The 17,041-nt window shown below is 33.2% G+C and overlaps 1 protein-coding gene across 8 annotated transcripts in view; it reads right to left on the bottom strand.

Annotated features, from left to right (window-relative positions):
* Positions 1-17,041, bottom strand: part of LOC127707537 (putative sodium-coupled neutral amino acid transporter 10) — an 80,823-nt gene that overhangs the window by 60,958 nt on the left and 2,824 nt on the right. The window contains exons 2-7 of one of the 8 annotated variants that reach the window (XM_052212118.1): positions 14,482-14,593; positions 8,985-9,102; positions 8,147-8,192; positions 7,055-7,148; positions 5,675-5,815; positions 4,753-4,874 (exon numbers count right to left, since the gene is read on the bottom strand). The exons of 1 other annotated variant lie outside the window; for it this stretch is intronic. In XM_052212118.1, the coding sequence (XP_052068078.1) occupies positions 4,753-4,874; positions 5,675-5,815; positions 7,055-7,148; positions 8,147-8,192; positions 8,985-9,102; positions 14,482-14,574 (614 nt within the window). In that variant the 5' untranslated portion in view covers positions 14,575-14,593. The remainder of the gene's footprint in view (positions 1-4,752; positions 4,875-5,674; positions 5,816-7,054; positions 7,149-8,146; positions 8,193-8,984; positions 9,103-14,481; positions 14,594-17,041) is intronic. 6 more of the 8 variants (XM_052212120.1, XM_052212115.1, XM_052212114.1 and 3 more) reach the window with 6 other exon arrangements.

Raw genomic sequence — 17,041 nt, 5'->3', positions numbered from 1 at the left:
CCTTTGTTAACTTATCACTCCAGATAATTGACCACTACCCTAGGCTAGTGATATGGCTTTGTTAACTGATGACTCCTGATAATTGACCACTACCCTAGGCTAGTGATGTCTCTGGTAACTGATCACTCCTGATAATTGACCACTACCCTTGGCTAGTGATATGACTTTGTTAACTGATGACTCCTGATATTTGACCACTAACATAGGCTAGTGATATGGTTTTGTTAACTTAACTGAATTGATAAATGACCACTACCCTATACTAGTGATATGGCTTTGTAAACTGGTCATTCCAGATAATTGACTTCTACCCTAGGCTAGTGATATGACTTTGTTAACTGGTCATTCCAGATAATTGACCACTTCCCTAGGCTAGTGATATGACTTTGTTAACTGGTCATTCAAGATAATTGACTATAACCCTAGGCTAGTGATATGTCTTTGTTAACTGGTCATTCAAGATAATTGACCACTACCCTAGGCTAGTGATATGGCTTTGTTAACTGGTCATTCCAGATAATTGACTATTACCCTAGGCTGGTGATGACTTTGTTAACTGATCACTCCTAAAATTTGATCACTACCCTAGGCTAGTGATATGTTTCTGTTAACTGATCACTCCTAATAATTGACCACTACCCTAGGCTAGTGATGTGACTTGGTTAACTGATCACTCCTGATAATTAACCACTACTCTAGGCTAGTGATATGGATTTGTTAACTTAACTGATCTGATAAATGACCACTACCCTAGGCTAGTGGTATGGCTTTGTTAACTGGTAATTCAAGATAATTGACTACTACCCTAGGCTAGTGATATGACTTTGTTAACTGGTCATTCCAGATAATTGACTACTACCCTAGGCTAGTGATATGGCTTTGTTAACTGGTCATTCCAGATAATTGACTATAACCCCAGGCTAGTGATATGACTTTGTTAACTGGTCATTCCAGATAATTGACCACTACCCTAGGCTAGTGATATGACTTTGTTAACTGGTCATTCAAGATAATTGACCACTACCCTAGGCTAGTGATATGGCTTTGTTAACTGGTCATTCCAGATAATTGACTATTACCCTAGGCTAGTGATATGGCTTTGTTAACTGGTCATTCCAGATAATTGACCACTACCCTAGGCTAGTGATATGACTTTGTTAACTGGTCATTCCAGATAAATGACTATTACCCTAGGCTGGTGATATGTATCTGTTAACTGATCACTCCTAAAAAAATTGACCACTACCCTAGGCTAGTGATATGACTTTGTTAACTGGTCATTCCAGATAATTGACTATTACCCTAGGCTGGTGATATGTCTCTGTTAACTGATCACTCCTAAAAAAATTGACCACTACCCTAGGCTAGTGATATGACTTTGTTAACTGGTCATTCTAGATAATTGACCACTACCCTAGGCTAGTGATATGACTTTGTAAACTGATCACTCCTGATAATTGACCACCACCCTAGGCTAGTGATATGGCTTTGTTAACTGGTCATTCAAGATAAATGACCACTACCCTAGGCTAGTGATATGACTTTGTAAACTGATCACTCCTGATAATTGACCACCACCCTAGGCTAGTGATATGGCTTTGTTAACTGGTCATTCAAGATAAATGACTACTACCCTAGGCTAGTGATATGACTTTGTTAACTGGTCATTCCAGATAATTGACTACTACCCTAGGCTAGTGATATGACTTTGTTAACTGGTCATTCCAGATAACTGACCACTACCCTAGGCTATTGATAGGACTGTTGACTGATCACTCCTGATAATTGACCACTACCCTAGGCCATTGATATGACTGATGTCTGATGACTCATGCTTATTGACCACTAGCCTGGGCTATTGATATGACTTTGTAGGCTGATATGACAACCTAAATTTGTGTACCTTCAATTGCAGCTGTCTAAAACTATTACCAATCTCTCCAGTTTCTTTTTCAATTGATGAATATTATCAACCTATCCAGTCACTCAAAAGTGTTATAGTCAAATTAATACACAACACATAATAAGTAACTGGAAAGGTACAGCAATTGCTGAAACAAGAAATGTAGATAAATAAATACTCCTTGCACTTTAGTTTTTCATATTAACATGATTAAGTGGACAAGTGAAATTTATATATTTGACCTTAGGTTGAAATTTTAAAAAAAATGTCTAAATTCCCTTAGCAGAAAATTCCCTTACTCCTAGTTTTTACTTAGAACTAAACAAAAAGTAATCAGGTTGTTTTGAACATAATATATCATTTGTAAATTTACCTTTTAAGAGCATATATATATAAACTATTAATAACGATACTTCCTTTATTCACAAATTTAAAAGGACAGAATAAACTTAAAGGGGTACATAACTGGACACTGTAAATGTTAACTAATAGAAAGGGTTTGTGGGGTATCCCCTGCTCAATTTGCACACCTCTTAGCAGATTTTTACGTCATTATGTCCAAGTTTTCAAGAAGACTATTTAAACCTGAAATAATTTTTACACTGATAAATTTTGATGTCACATTTGTAAGGCTACACTTATAAATATTTTAGTTAGGCCTTACCCTACCCAAAAGTACATTTTAGAGACAGTGGGTAGGTTGGTAGGCATTTTCTTTTTTCTCACAGCAAAGGGAAATTGAAGTGTCAGATGTTTTTTAGTCTTCATGCCTATCAGATTAAAAGAAAACTTTTTCACATCAGAACAATAAAAGAATTTGGGTAGGCAGCTATGTTTTGAGTACATGTAGGTAAGGTTAGGGCAAACAAACATATATTCTTTTGTATGGTCAATGCATTCCTTTAAAAATAAACAGAATGCAAGGATTACTACAAAAAATTTATAAAATCAGTTAAAGTTAATAACCAGATAGCATGTTTAAATGTTATGATAATCTTAGATGTCTGTAAAATTGTGTACTGATGTTTTTGTTCAATAACATGAAAGAACCCAGGTTTTTAGTTACATCTAAAGATGTCATAGTTTATATTTATGATAGCTTGGAAAATATATATTTATGGATCAATGGGTAATGATTCTCTTCTGAAATTTATATGAACAAAGGGTATATATGTACAGATTCTTGCAAACAAAAATACATGTACAATAAATGTATATGATTGGGGTGTCTGGTTTACAACAACAGCCAGATGTCTGTACCAAACCCTGTAACTGTGTTCAAGATGAAACAAACACCCTAGCCCCACCCCCTTCGACCATATGTTAATGATGGGATCATAGGTAGCAGTAGTCCAGATAATTATGACAAAAAAAAATAAAATAGCCTTTCAAGACATCATAATTATTGGTCTAATCAGTAATTGAGTTAGGCTAAGGTTTGGTTTTACATTGGTTTATTCTGAGACATATATACAAGTGAATATGTGTCTCTCAAACACTGATTTAGGGGGTGAGCAGGGTGCATTGGACCCTCTTCTTGTAGGGAAAATTGGTGGATATATAGGGAATCACCCAGGCATGACTGGAGCATATATAGGGACTGGACTACAGATCAGATATATAGCCAATAAATCGTCTACAGTAGGGGCATACGTTTTTTTTTAAATGCATGTAGACGATTAACGCGCTATAATGTATTACATATATTTGACCCGTAGTCAAGACTGAAGTCCCTATGCCATTGACTGGAGCAGCCCCACTCCCCCCCTTTTCCTAATGAAAATTTGGATCTGTTACTGTCGCTGGTTTAATATAGCTCTTCTGTATGTTTTCATATGTAACACATAGGGTAGCCCTCGTATGCATTCGTTGCGTGTAACTCCCCCCTTTTAATAATCGTCTTTTGAGTGCCTAGATCATGTAGATGCCGTGTTTGTGCACAATATCTAAAGCTGATTCAGTATTCAAAATACTTATTTTGGTATCGTCTCTGTTCCAGTGATATATGCCCTACATCTTGGGAAATATCTAAGAACTTCTGAACATATTTTTGTTTTCCGCTTGCTGATAGTTCTGTGAAATTAGATAATCGCGCCAATGACGTGATTTCGGATCCCGCGTTGCTTCATAAAACTCATGAATATTCATACTACCCTAGGCTAGTGATACGTACCTATACTTACTTTTAATTTGCTGTTTTCAAACAAGCACTATCAAATTCAGACTATTCCCCCTGCTGTAACCAGTTAAAACTTCTTGAAATAAAAAAAGAATGTGTCCATGGGACACAGATCCCCCGGCCGCTTGTAAATATTCAAGAGACAATGCACTACTTCAAACCTATTGCAGTTTTGTTTTCTTTAAAACTTAATGACATTTGGGTCTGTATGTTGAGTGTACAAAACAGAAAATTCGGCAATTTTCCATTTATAAAGGGGCATATCACAAGAACAGTGAAAGTGACGACACATAAATTCGAAATGATCTGTGTTTGCTGGTTATAAGCATTGTGTATAAGTTTTATAACATTAGGTTAAGGTAAACTAAAGTTAGAAGAAGGAAACCAATTTCTGGACATACATATGTATGGACGCACGAATGTACAAACTTACAAGAGTAAACCTTTTAAAATGCCCCCTTCCTCTAGCCGTGGGGACATAAAAAATATTTGCCTACAAACAGAACAAATATTTTTTTAGCAGAGAACTGAAATACTGGTATCAATTTTTTTTCTTAACATGTCATTCAATGAGGTTCATTACTGTCAAAACAATTATTAACATTATTGTTTTAAATACAAAGTTGATACTCAACCATGTCAACTGAAAAGAACCTTACAATGAGCTTACGTTTGACATCCAAAAGCAAAAGAAAATATCGGTAAACATTTAAACAGTCCATCTGTCTTCCATAGATATACTTTGGAGTACCAGTTAGCTGCTAGTAGATTTGGCAAAGATAATGTCACAATCTGGAAAAAAATATTATAGAAAATTTTAATCCATGACTAGTCTGTTTGATGTTTACCACATATATATCATGTTATATAATATATTACCTACATCAATTTGTATATATATGTTTAGAATGTAATTAACTCTCATAAAACGTTTTGCAACATTCAAACATGCTATATTTTAGAGATAACTGTATTGTATTTGAAACTTTGCGGACATCCATCAGTGGTTTACCGTCGCAAATTGAGTTTACCTGGCGACATGTAACGGATACAGGTAATCGGATATTTGCGACAGTAAAACTACCGATAGGCGTCCGCAAAGCTTCAAACACAATACAGTTATCTCTATTCTAATGCAAAATAAACAAATCATTTAATTTTAGTCATTATTTGTGTGTTAAATTTTCTTAAATGAAAATTCCATGAAATGATGTTATCTTCTTTGGCGCCTAAACTAGGTGACATCATAGGTACACTTCCAGCATCAAACGTCAACACTGGGTGTTTAATGGCTTCTTGTCCGCTTCCGAATGTAATAAAAGTTGATAAAAAGAAGATTTCTGTGTGCAAAATGTGAGTATTTTTTGCTTATTATTGAAGAAATTACATGTCAATACATTCCGGATTCAAAATGTCGGATTCCTTAGTCACAGACAGGGAGATAGAGAATTTAACGCTTATTGTCATCCAATCAGAACCATTGATACAAAATAATTGCATAAGAATTAACAATATCTGTCTACAACTGTTTTCTAAATTAAAGTAAATTTAAATAATTAAAAACAGTACCAATAATGATTATCCATACTTACATACACAACAAAAACAGCATAAAATATAATACAAAGAGTGCTAGCTTTACTGATGGAGTTTAGATTCCTCAACAATCCTAAAGGTAAACCAACTCCTAGACATGTTAATATAATCAGTCCTGTCCTCAGTCTACTGCTATTCTGTAAATAGTAAAAACATATACTTTCATATTTAAATCTCAAAGTCAGATATAAGGTCTTTTTAAATGCACTTACCATGTACCATAGCGTCAGAGGGTTGCTTTCTCTTTTCTCTTATTGTTTTATCAATTTATTTTCATATTGTATAATGTTGCTCTTGTTGCACACATTATGTGCCTTAATTAGTGTAATAGTAATAACCAAAACCATAATATCTTTTATTAATTTGAGTTTCATGAAGTTATTTTAAAGGTAAGTGTTTTTCCTAAACAAGTCAGGAACCTTGTCAGTAGTAGTTAATTAGCATACCATTTACATCCTATTGGGTATATTTTATGGATAAAAATGTCTTTAGTGTATCACCTTATGATATAGCCAATTATAGTAGTTATAAAAATGTTGTTGAAAGCAGTATACCAAGAAAGTAACCTGGCATATCATATTTCTACAAATTATAGTTTTTTGGTAGTATAATAAAAGTTTAGAAAACTCATTTCAGATAGGACCAGAGTAAATCTGTACTATATGAAAATATAAGATTTTGCTACACAGTTAAAAGAGCAGAAATGGCTGTTCTGGAAGCAAATTTATTATAAAATAAAAAATGAAAATACAAATGTACAAACAAGATTGGAAAACACAAAATTTCTCTTTAAAAAAAATCCTGTCTTCGTTGATAATGCAGTAGGGGGGAAGTTAACAAATTTCTGCATTCAAGGAGGAGGTATGATAATATAGATCATCAGGTTCTCACATTGATATCGTAAAATATCAGCCAAGAGCCACAATGCGAACATTTTTGGACAGTGATGGCAGCGAATGAGCAAAACAGCTTCACATTGTGTAGAGTGGCTGATGTCACAATTGTTTGACTTATATTTTATTTTCTTTGTAAAATAGTTTTTGTAGCAAAAAGCTGTTTGAATCTAAATATTAATGACAAGATCTCAAAATGAGGCTATTTTGAAAGTTTTTGCTGTTTTGTACTAAATGTAAGAAGTTTGAAGCCCTATATATGTAAGACAAAATTCAAAAATATAAATACTGATGTCTGACAGACTAAATCTTATGAACATGATGAACATCTGAACGATATTATTTGGTAGATTTACAGTACTTTTTGATTTTTCGAATTCAAGGGACCAAAAAAAGTGGCCTTACCATACCCTCTGTTTTGTGATTGTTAGTTCAAGTTTCCTACTGATTATAATGTAAGCTACGATTGTCCTAGATACTGACCTCTATTCCTGTAAATTTTGATATGATTGCTGGTCCGAGATCACCAATAATTACAACCTGAGCTACTAACGTTCCCATCTGTAGACCTATCATACTAAAATAAAACAGTAACATTCAGTTATTCAAAATTATATAAAATAAACATTACCGGTAGGTTCTCTTATTAAAAGGTATATGTTTTTATACTAAGAACATAGCAATGTGCTCTAGTTATTGTATATATATTTGTTCTACTACACAATCATTTAGTGTTAAAATGAACCTTAAAGATTTAGTCAGTCATGTGAAAAAATAACATGCACTGATGAGGAATTAGAAGGCTGATGTGGAATGGCAGACAAATGTGGGATAGCTGAAAGGTGTGGAATGACAGATAAATGTGGCTCGGCAGACAGGTGTTAAATGTCAGACAGGGGTAGAATGGCAGACAGGTGAGTGTGGAATGGTAGACAGATATTGAATGGACGAGTAGTGTGGAATGTCAGAGAAGTGTGAAATGTCAAACAAGCATGGAATGGCAGATAGGGGTGGAATAGCAGACAGATATGGAATGGCAGATAGATGTGGAATGACAGACAGGTGTGGGATAGCAGACATATGTGGAAAAGCAGGCTGATATTGAATAGCAAATAGATGTGGAATGGCAGGCAGATGTGAAATGGAAGAGATATGTGGAATGGCAGACAGATGTTGAATGGAAGAGTAATGTGGAATAACAGACAGATGTTGAATGGCAGACAGGTGTTGAATGGAAGAGTAATGTGGAATAACAAACAGATGTTGAATGGCAGACAGGTGTGGAATAGAAGACAGAGGTGAAAAGGTAGACAGGAGTGGAATAGTAGACAGATATGGAATAGCAAACAGATTTGGAATGCCAGACCGGTGTGGAATTGCAGACGGTTGTGGAATAGTAGACAGATGTGGAATGACAAACATATGTGGGATAGCAGACAGGAGTTGCATAACAAACATATTTGAGAGAGGAGACAGAAGAAAGAAAATTTGTGATGTCCTTTATCACAGAAAAAAGTTTACCTGTTAAAAACAGTTAACAAGCATACAGATGCTATTTTTCATCAATTTACTTACCCAATTTCTACAGCAACCTTTCCTGGGGAACCATGAGTATAATATGCTGAAAAAATAAAATTTAATTATGCAATTGCTAAATATGTAGTAGTTTAATATGCTCATAAAATCCAGTAAAAGGAGAATATAAAAATAAGAATATGTGGTATGATTGCCAATGAGACAACTCTCCACCAGAGACCAAATTATACTACATTTGTTACTTTTTTACTTTTGACTTTCGTTGTTTTACCATGTTCCTATCTTGGTCAATTTCTCAACAATCCAATATATCATGTATACATGATATAAATACATAAAACTGTTGAATCAAAATTATTGGAAGGCCAAATCAATGATAAGTTGAGAAGCATAAAACACCAAATTTTACAAATAGTTGTACCATGTGTATCAACTACTATTATGAATATCAAGATAAGATGATGTGTATGATTGCTAATGTGTCAAATCTGGTTATGGCTAAGTGTTCATTGGGGTAGAAAATCCTTAATGTTACACATTTCACATACTGGAAATTATAAAGTACATACAATGAATCCTATAAAGTACCAACCAAGTGGTGGTAAAGAAAAAGGTGTTATACTGGTTTCCTGTAAGTTCCTAGTTCTGTAATAACAAAAACCTCATCTGAGAAAATCAATCAATTGTAAAGTTATCAAACATTTACATTAGATATTTCTAACAAAGAAACTGTCACTGGTCCAATAAATTTTGATAAACATTAAAGATTTGTCCACCATGATCATAAATACTAAATCAAGAAGTAAAAGAGTTATTTGACAATGCTGGAAAATCCAACCAATCAAAAATCACTTTAAAAATATTGTAACTGACTTACCTAAATATCCATAGGATCTTTTTTTAGAAGACAAACCAGCCTTCATCAACATCTGGCATGAGGATAATGTGAGCCATGAGCAGAAAAATAATAAAATAGTTCCCAGGACAATTCCACACTGAAAAATAATAAAATAATTCCCAGGATAATTCCACACTGAATAAAATGCTCAGCAAGCCACAGCTTGATACAACCGCAGAGGTCCTGAACAGTTGGGACAAGTATGTTAAAGCTCTGAATTTGGATTGTGATTAAATATTTGACACAGCACAGGTTTCTGACACAGAATGAATGTGCTCTAAGAACTTAAAAATTTGAAATTTGACATTTACCTACAATGTATTATGGTCCAATATCCAAAATCTAAATACATGCACCCCGATTTGGACCAACTTGAAAACTTAGCCCAAAATCAAGCATATCAAAGAACCTCAAGAATTCAATTTTTGTTGAAATCAAACAAAGTTTACTTTCCAACCCTTTGGACCTCAATGTGGACCAATTTTAAAACAGGGCCCAAAATTAAAAATCTAAAAACATGGTTAGATTCAGCATATTAAAGAATCCCAAGAATTCAAGACTTTGAATTAAACCCCATTGAAATTGCTCAAGAAATAAGCAATTTATACAAAGTATTAAAAAAGGTATTATTTTTGGACCCTTTTTCCTAAATCGTAAAGGGCATAACCCAAAAATCAATCCCAACCTTCCTTTTTTGGTATTGAACCTTGTGGTACATTTTCATAGAGATCAATACACTTATACTCAAGTTTTTGTCTGGAAACCAGAAAATCCTTGTTTTTTGGCCCCTCATTCCTGACCAGTTAGGAAAATAACGCCCAAAATCAATCCCAACCTTCCTTTTGTGGTATTGAACCTTGTGGTACAATTTCATAGAGATCAATACACTTATACTCAAGTTTTTGTCTGGAAACCAAATGTCATCGGACAACGACAATAATGATGTCATACCATTATACTGAAAAAATTTTGCGGTCAAATAAAAATAATTAATAAAAATCCTGAGATAATACAACACTAAAAAAAAATAATAAGATAGTTCCAACAGTAATACCACACTGAAAAATAATAAGATAGTTCCAACGGTAATACTACACTGAAAAATAATAAGATAGTTCCAACAGTAATACCACACTGAAAAATAATAAGATAGTTCCAACAGTAATACCACACTGAAAAATAATAAGATAGTTCCAACGGTAATATCACACTGAAAAATAATAAGATAGTTCCAACGGTAATACCACACTGAAAAATAATAAGATAGTTCCAACAGTAATACCACACTGAAAAATAATAAGATAGTTCCAACGGTAATACCACACTGAAAAATAATAAGATAGTTCCAACGGTAATACCACACTGAAAAATAATAAGATAGTTCCAACGGTAATACCACACTGAAAAATAATAAGATAGTTCCAACGGTAATACCACACTGAAAAATAATAAGATAGTTCCAACGGTAATACCACACTGAAAAATAATAAGATAGTTCCAACGGTAATACCACACTGAAAAATAATAAGATAGTTCCAACGGTAATACCACACTGAAAAATAATAAGATAGTTCCAACGGTAATACCACACTGAAAAATAATAAGATAGTTCCAACGGTAATACCACACTGAAAAATAATAAGATAGTTCCAACGGTAATACCACACTGAAAAATAATAAGATAGTTCCAACGGTAATACCACACTGAAAAATAATAAGATAGTTCCAACGGTAATACCACACTGAAAAATAATAAGATAGTTCCAACGGTAATACCACACTGAAAAATAATAAGATAGTTCCAACGGTAATACCACACTGAAAAATAATAAGATAGTTCCAACGGTAATACCACACTGAAAAATAATAAGATAGTTCCAACGGTAATACCACACTGAAAAATAATAAGATAGTTCCAACGGTAATACCACACTGAAAAATAATAAGATAGTTCCAACGGTAATACCACACTGAAAAATAATAAGATAGTTCCAACGGTAATACCACACTGAAAAATAATAAGATAGTTCCAACGGTAATACCACACTGAAAAATAATAAGATAGTTCCAACAGTAATACCACACTGAAAAATAATAAGATAGTTCCAACGGTAATACCACACTGAAAAATAATAAGATAGTTCCAACGGTAATACCACACTGAAAAATAATAAGATAGTTCCAACGGTAATACCACACTGAAAAATAATAAGATAGTTCCAACAGTAATACCACACTGAAAAATAATAAGATAGTTCCAACAGTAATACCACACTGAAAAATAATAAGATAGTTCCAACAGTAATACCACACTGAAAAATAATAAGATAGTTCCAACAGTAATACCACACTGAAAAATAATAAGATAGTTCCAACAGTTATACCACACTGAAAAATAATAAGATAGTTCCAACAGTTATACCACACTGAAAAATAATAAGATAGTTCCAACAGTTATACCACACTGAAAAATAATAAGATAGTTCCAACGGTAATACCACACTGAAAAATAATAAGATAGTTCCAACAGTAATACCACACTGAAAAATAATAAGATAGTTCCAACAGTAATACCACACTGAAAAGTAATAAGATAGTTCCAACAGTAATACCACACTGAAAAATAATAAGATAGTTCCAACAGTTATACCACACTGAAAAATAATAAGATAGTTCCAACAGTAATACCACACTGAAAAATAATAAGATAGTTCCAACGGTAATACCACACTGAAAAATAATAAGATAGTTCCAACAGTAATACCACACTGAAATATAATAAGATAGTTCCAACGGTAATACCACACTGAAAAATAATACATAACTCCCAGGATAATCCCACACTGAAATATAATAAATAGTTTCCAGGATAATACCACACTAAAATATAATAAGATAGTTCCAACGGTAATACCACACTGAAAAATAATAAGATAGTTCCAACGGTAATACCACACTGAAAAATAATAAGATAGTTCCAACAGTAATACCACACTGAAAAATAATAAGATAGTTCCAACAGTAATACCACACTGAAAAATAATAAGATAGTTCCAACAGTAATACCACACTGGAAAATAATAATAAGATAGTTCCAACGGTAATACCACACTGAAAAATAATAAGATAGTTCCAACGGTAATACCACACTGAAAAATAATAAGATAGTTCCAACGGTAATACCACACTGAAAAATAATAAGATAGTTCCAACAGTAATACCACACTGAAAAATAATAAGATAGTTCCAACAGTAATACCACACTGGAAAATAATAATAAGATAGTTCCAACGGTAATACCACACTGAAAAATAATAAGATAGTTCCAACGGTAATACCACACTGAAAAATAATAAGATAGTTCCAACAGTAATACCACACTGGAAAATAATAATAAGATAGTTCCAACGGTAATACCACACTGAAAAATAATAAGATAGTTCCAACAGTAATACCACACTGAAAAATAATAAGATAGTTCCAACAGTAATACCACACTGAAAAATAATAAGATAGTTCCAACAGAAATACCACACTGAAAAATAATAAGATAGTTCCAACAGTAATACCACACTGAAAAATAATAAGATAGTTCCAACAGTAATACCACACTGAAAAATAATAAGATAGTTCCAACAGAAATACCACACTGAAAAATAATAAGATAGTTCCAACAGTAATACCACACTGAAAAATAATAAGATAGTTCCAACAGTAATACCACACTGGAAAATAATAATAAGATAGTTCCAACGGTAATACCACACTGAAAAATAATAAGATAGTTCCAACGGTAATACCACACTGAAAAATAATAAGATAGTTCCAACAGTAATACCACACTGGAAAAGATAGTTCCAACGGTAATACCACACTGAAAAATAATAAGATAGTTCCAACGGTAATACCACACTGAAAAGTAATAAGATAGTTCCAACGGTAATACCACACTGAAAAATAATAAGATAGTTCCAACAGTAATACCACACTGAAAAGTAATAAGATAGTTCCAACGGTAATACCACACTGAAAAATAATAAGATAGTTCCAACGGTAATACCACACTGAAAAATAATAAGATAGTTCCAACGGTAATACCACACTGAAAAATAATAAGATAGTTCCAACGGTAATACCACACTGAAAAATAATAAGATAGTTCCAACGGTAATACCACACTGAAAAATAATAAGATAGTTCCAACGGTAATACCACACTGAAAAATAATAAGATAGTTCCAACAGTAATACCACACTGAAAAGTAATATATAACTCCCAGGATAATCCCACACTAAAATATAATAAATAGTTTCCAGGATAATACCACACTGAAATATAATAAATAGTTTCCAGGATAATACCACACTAAAATATAATAAATAGTTTCCAGGATAATCCCACACTAAAATATAATAAATAGTTTCCAGGATAATACCACACTGAAATATAATAAATAGTTTCCAGGATAATACCACACTAAAATATAATAAATAGTTTCCAGGATAATACCACACTGAAAGATGTCACACTACCAATTCACTCACTCACATTTCGAACATTAAAGTACATGTATATAGCCCTTATCTGACAAAAAATAGTGCTTTTTAAGTTTTGTTGTTGTTTATTACTTAAACTAGCGAATGAATTCACTGGAATGTAATGTAACCTTTTTCTGATTGAGAAATATACTTTGATCATTTTGAGCCCACATTTACTTGTGCCTAAACTTGCATCACAATTTAGGGTAGCTGTGCTGAATAGATTGCTAATATGCAAGGGAATTGTCTGAACATTACTGAATTAACCCCAGTGGAAAAGTCTGAAATTGACTGAAAACTGAAAAAGACTAAATAATTTATTGTTCAGACTTTTCAGATGATGTAAAGATCAAAATTACCATTTCAAACTAAAATTCATTTACTAGCTTTAAACCACTAGACCTTTTACCAAATCAAAACCTCTGGCCCTTTTCCCCAATCAATAACCCTCTAGCCCTTTCCCTCAATCAACAACCCTCTGACCCTTTTCCCCAATCAATACACACATACATGTACCCAATCAATACCCTTTGGCCCCTATACCTAATCAATAATCCTCTGACCCTTTTACACAATCAATTTATAATCCTCTGACCCTTTTACACAATCAATACCCCTCTTTGTAGCGCTTTTACCCAATCAATAGTCTCTGGCCCTTTTACCCAATTAATACCCCGCTGGCCTTTTAGCTAATCAATACCCCTCTGCTGGCCTTTAAGCTAATCAATATACTCCTCTGGCCTTTTACCCAATCAATACCCTTCTGGCCTTTTAGCTTATCAATCTGGCCCTTTTAATGTATCAGTATGGCACTGGACCTTTTACCAAGTTGAGCTCATGTCTTTCAAAATACATGTTTTATTAATTTCAAAAACTACCAAAAATATTACATGTAATGTAGACACAGGCAGAAAAGTTTGATTTGTTTTCAAACATACCTCTTTATAACAAAATGGCATTGCTAACACTGTTACTCCTATAATACTGTTACTAAGGTTCAAAATATGTGGTATATGACTATCTTCTGACATGATGGTTAGAGTCTGTTGTCTGAAAAGTGCAAAAATAAATATTCAACATTGTGTTATTGTTGTAACACTTTAAGACTTTGTATTTGTTGCTGAATTCTCCAATATGCTTATTATATTTATTACGTCTTTCCACTTTTCACTTTTCTGTGGAATGACCTATTGTATTTGTTCTGATTATTATTATTTTTTCTTCTTCCGCCGGTGTTTGGTGGTTTCGTAAGATGTCGCTTAGATTTTTTGCATATGATATCGAACAGTTATTGCGACTTTGAAACTGACCCTGTTTAACCGAACACTTTTTATTGTAAGAGTTATCTCCCTAAACACTGTTTTTCATATGTGCCCATCTCCTTCGCAACCGTAAAAGATTATGACAAAATTATTTCACCAATTTGCTCGTTATATCCTCAGGATCTGAAGAATTATTTTGACCGAAGCCATCTGGAAACTCCATATGAGAGTTTTTTCCCCTTATGCATTTGCAACTGGTAAACCATAAGTGATAGAGACCTAGGGTCTGTTGATTTGAGGTCCTTGGTCCAAAATAAAGAAAATTAGGCCAAGGTCAAAGCTCAAGGTCATGTTGTGATTTTTACATTCAGTTCATATCGCTACTTCCCAGAAAGGGTTATAGATATCAATAAAACAATTTAACCAAAATGTTTGTCGCGACATGTCCTTACTGGAAATTTTTGTCAAAATGGTACGCGTCATTTAATTGAAGGGTCTATGCCCCTGTTATGGTCAAATCAACAAATTACTTATACAAATTTCAAACTTTAGAGCTATCGTGATGTAAATGTGACTTATCTCAATTATCAACCACAGTCTACCAATACTCACCCCCCCCCCTCCTTTTTTCAACTGTTTTTTTTTTTTTATAGTTATCCCATTTCTATGAGAAAAAAAAAATCGCTGTTAGTCCTGTACATTTTACTGTACAACCAACAATCAATCAATCATTTTACTGTAAAATGCTAATCCTTCTTATGTACAAACTTATTTCTAAAATAAAAATCCATCCCTGCAAAAAACTGCTCTAATTCATGTATTTTCTGAAATTAATCGATAAACGTTTTGTTAAAATACAATAATAACAGCATTATTTTTGTGTGCATGTATTGAACGACAACAGTTTAACTGTAAAATGTAAAATGAATCAAGAAAAAATGTTCCCTTAAGGCGCGGTCTGCTTGATTGAGAAATAAAATTCAATGACGTAGAAATCGCTCCCAAGTTCGTAAATATTACTGAAATCCTACAATCAAATTTCTAAACATGCATTTAAATACAAATCTGTGCTCCCGTAAACATGTGTACGTAAAATGCATGCATGGTCCGACATCAATGACCTGTAAATAATAAAACCAAAAGTGATCGTCTTTGTCCGATCAATACACATGTGCTCTGTTCAACGGTCTCCATTGAAAAGATATTAATATTCTAACTCCAGACATATATATATGAGTGTCACGAGACTTCAAAACACCCTCGCGCGCACGGACCTAACCAAATATAGAAAGTGAAACTTCCAAGACAAAATGTTTCTCAGTTTTTTCCTACAAATTCAAACAAAATGCACACACAACACATAAAAGAAACCACGAAGTACAAGTTCCCTTACAAAATAGAGAAAATTTTTAGAAAAGAAGATGTAAGGATTTTTATTCATTAGGAAATCCTGAGGCTGTCTTTTTTTGGAGTGCGGGATATACAAAGTACGCAGCCACCTTGTCGATCAGAATATGGATGTTAAGTCCCATGCCTCGCATAGAGAGAGTGCCATGCAAACTTTCAATCAATCAATCAATCAATCGATCAACCAACCAACCAACAAATCAATCAATCTATTCAATACGGGTTCCAAGATCACTTTTGTTTCTTTTTCGCTTGTTCCAATGGACCCTATCCCATGTGTTTAATTAGTATATCAGTCAACCAACAAACCAACCAATCAATCAATCAATAAAAAAAAATCAATTAATCATGTTTCAGAGGGGAAAGACCGTTTAACAATTGTTTTTCAAACAATTGATTTATATTTATTATGATAATTATTACATTTTGACAAATGATAATGATGTTTAAATTGTTTTTAAGTATCAATTGTTCTAATGTTCTTCAAGATAAAACTATAGTTTAGTAGTGCCAAATTCAAAGTATAAAATTTAATGGTTCAATGTTTAGAAGAAAAGAGTTCTTTAGTCTTAATTGACTGCTCTATTACCCTTATTACATACTGTCACTTATGCTTTGATTAATAGAAAAAGTTATTTTCACTCCGAACTTTCATTTGGGTGAAAAATTTCAAACTTTTGATGTGCTTGACTCAAAACTCCCATAATTTCATCATTCAAATTTTGTCCAGATGTATAATTGAAGTTAGCAGTTTTTAATTTGGCCACCCAGTCAGCTACCAAATCAGAAAACCACTCTGGACACAGGCTGTCAAATCAGTCAATATTGC

The sequence above is a fragment of the Mytilus californianus genome, unplaced genomic scaffold, assembly GCF_021869535.1.
Source record: "Mytilus californianus isolate M0D057914Y unplaced genomic scaffold, xbMytCali1.0.p SCAF_7, whole genome shotgun sequence".
In the NCBI taxonomy this organism is placed as follows: domain Eukaryota; kingdom Metazoa; phylum Mollusca; class Bivalvia; order Mytilida; family Mytilidae; genus Mytilus; species Mytilus californianus.
This window is presented reverse-complemented; position numbering and strand designations above follow the sequence as displayed.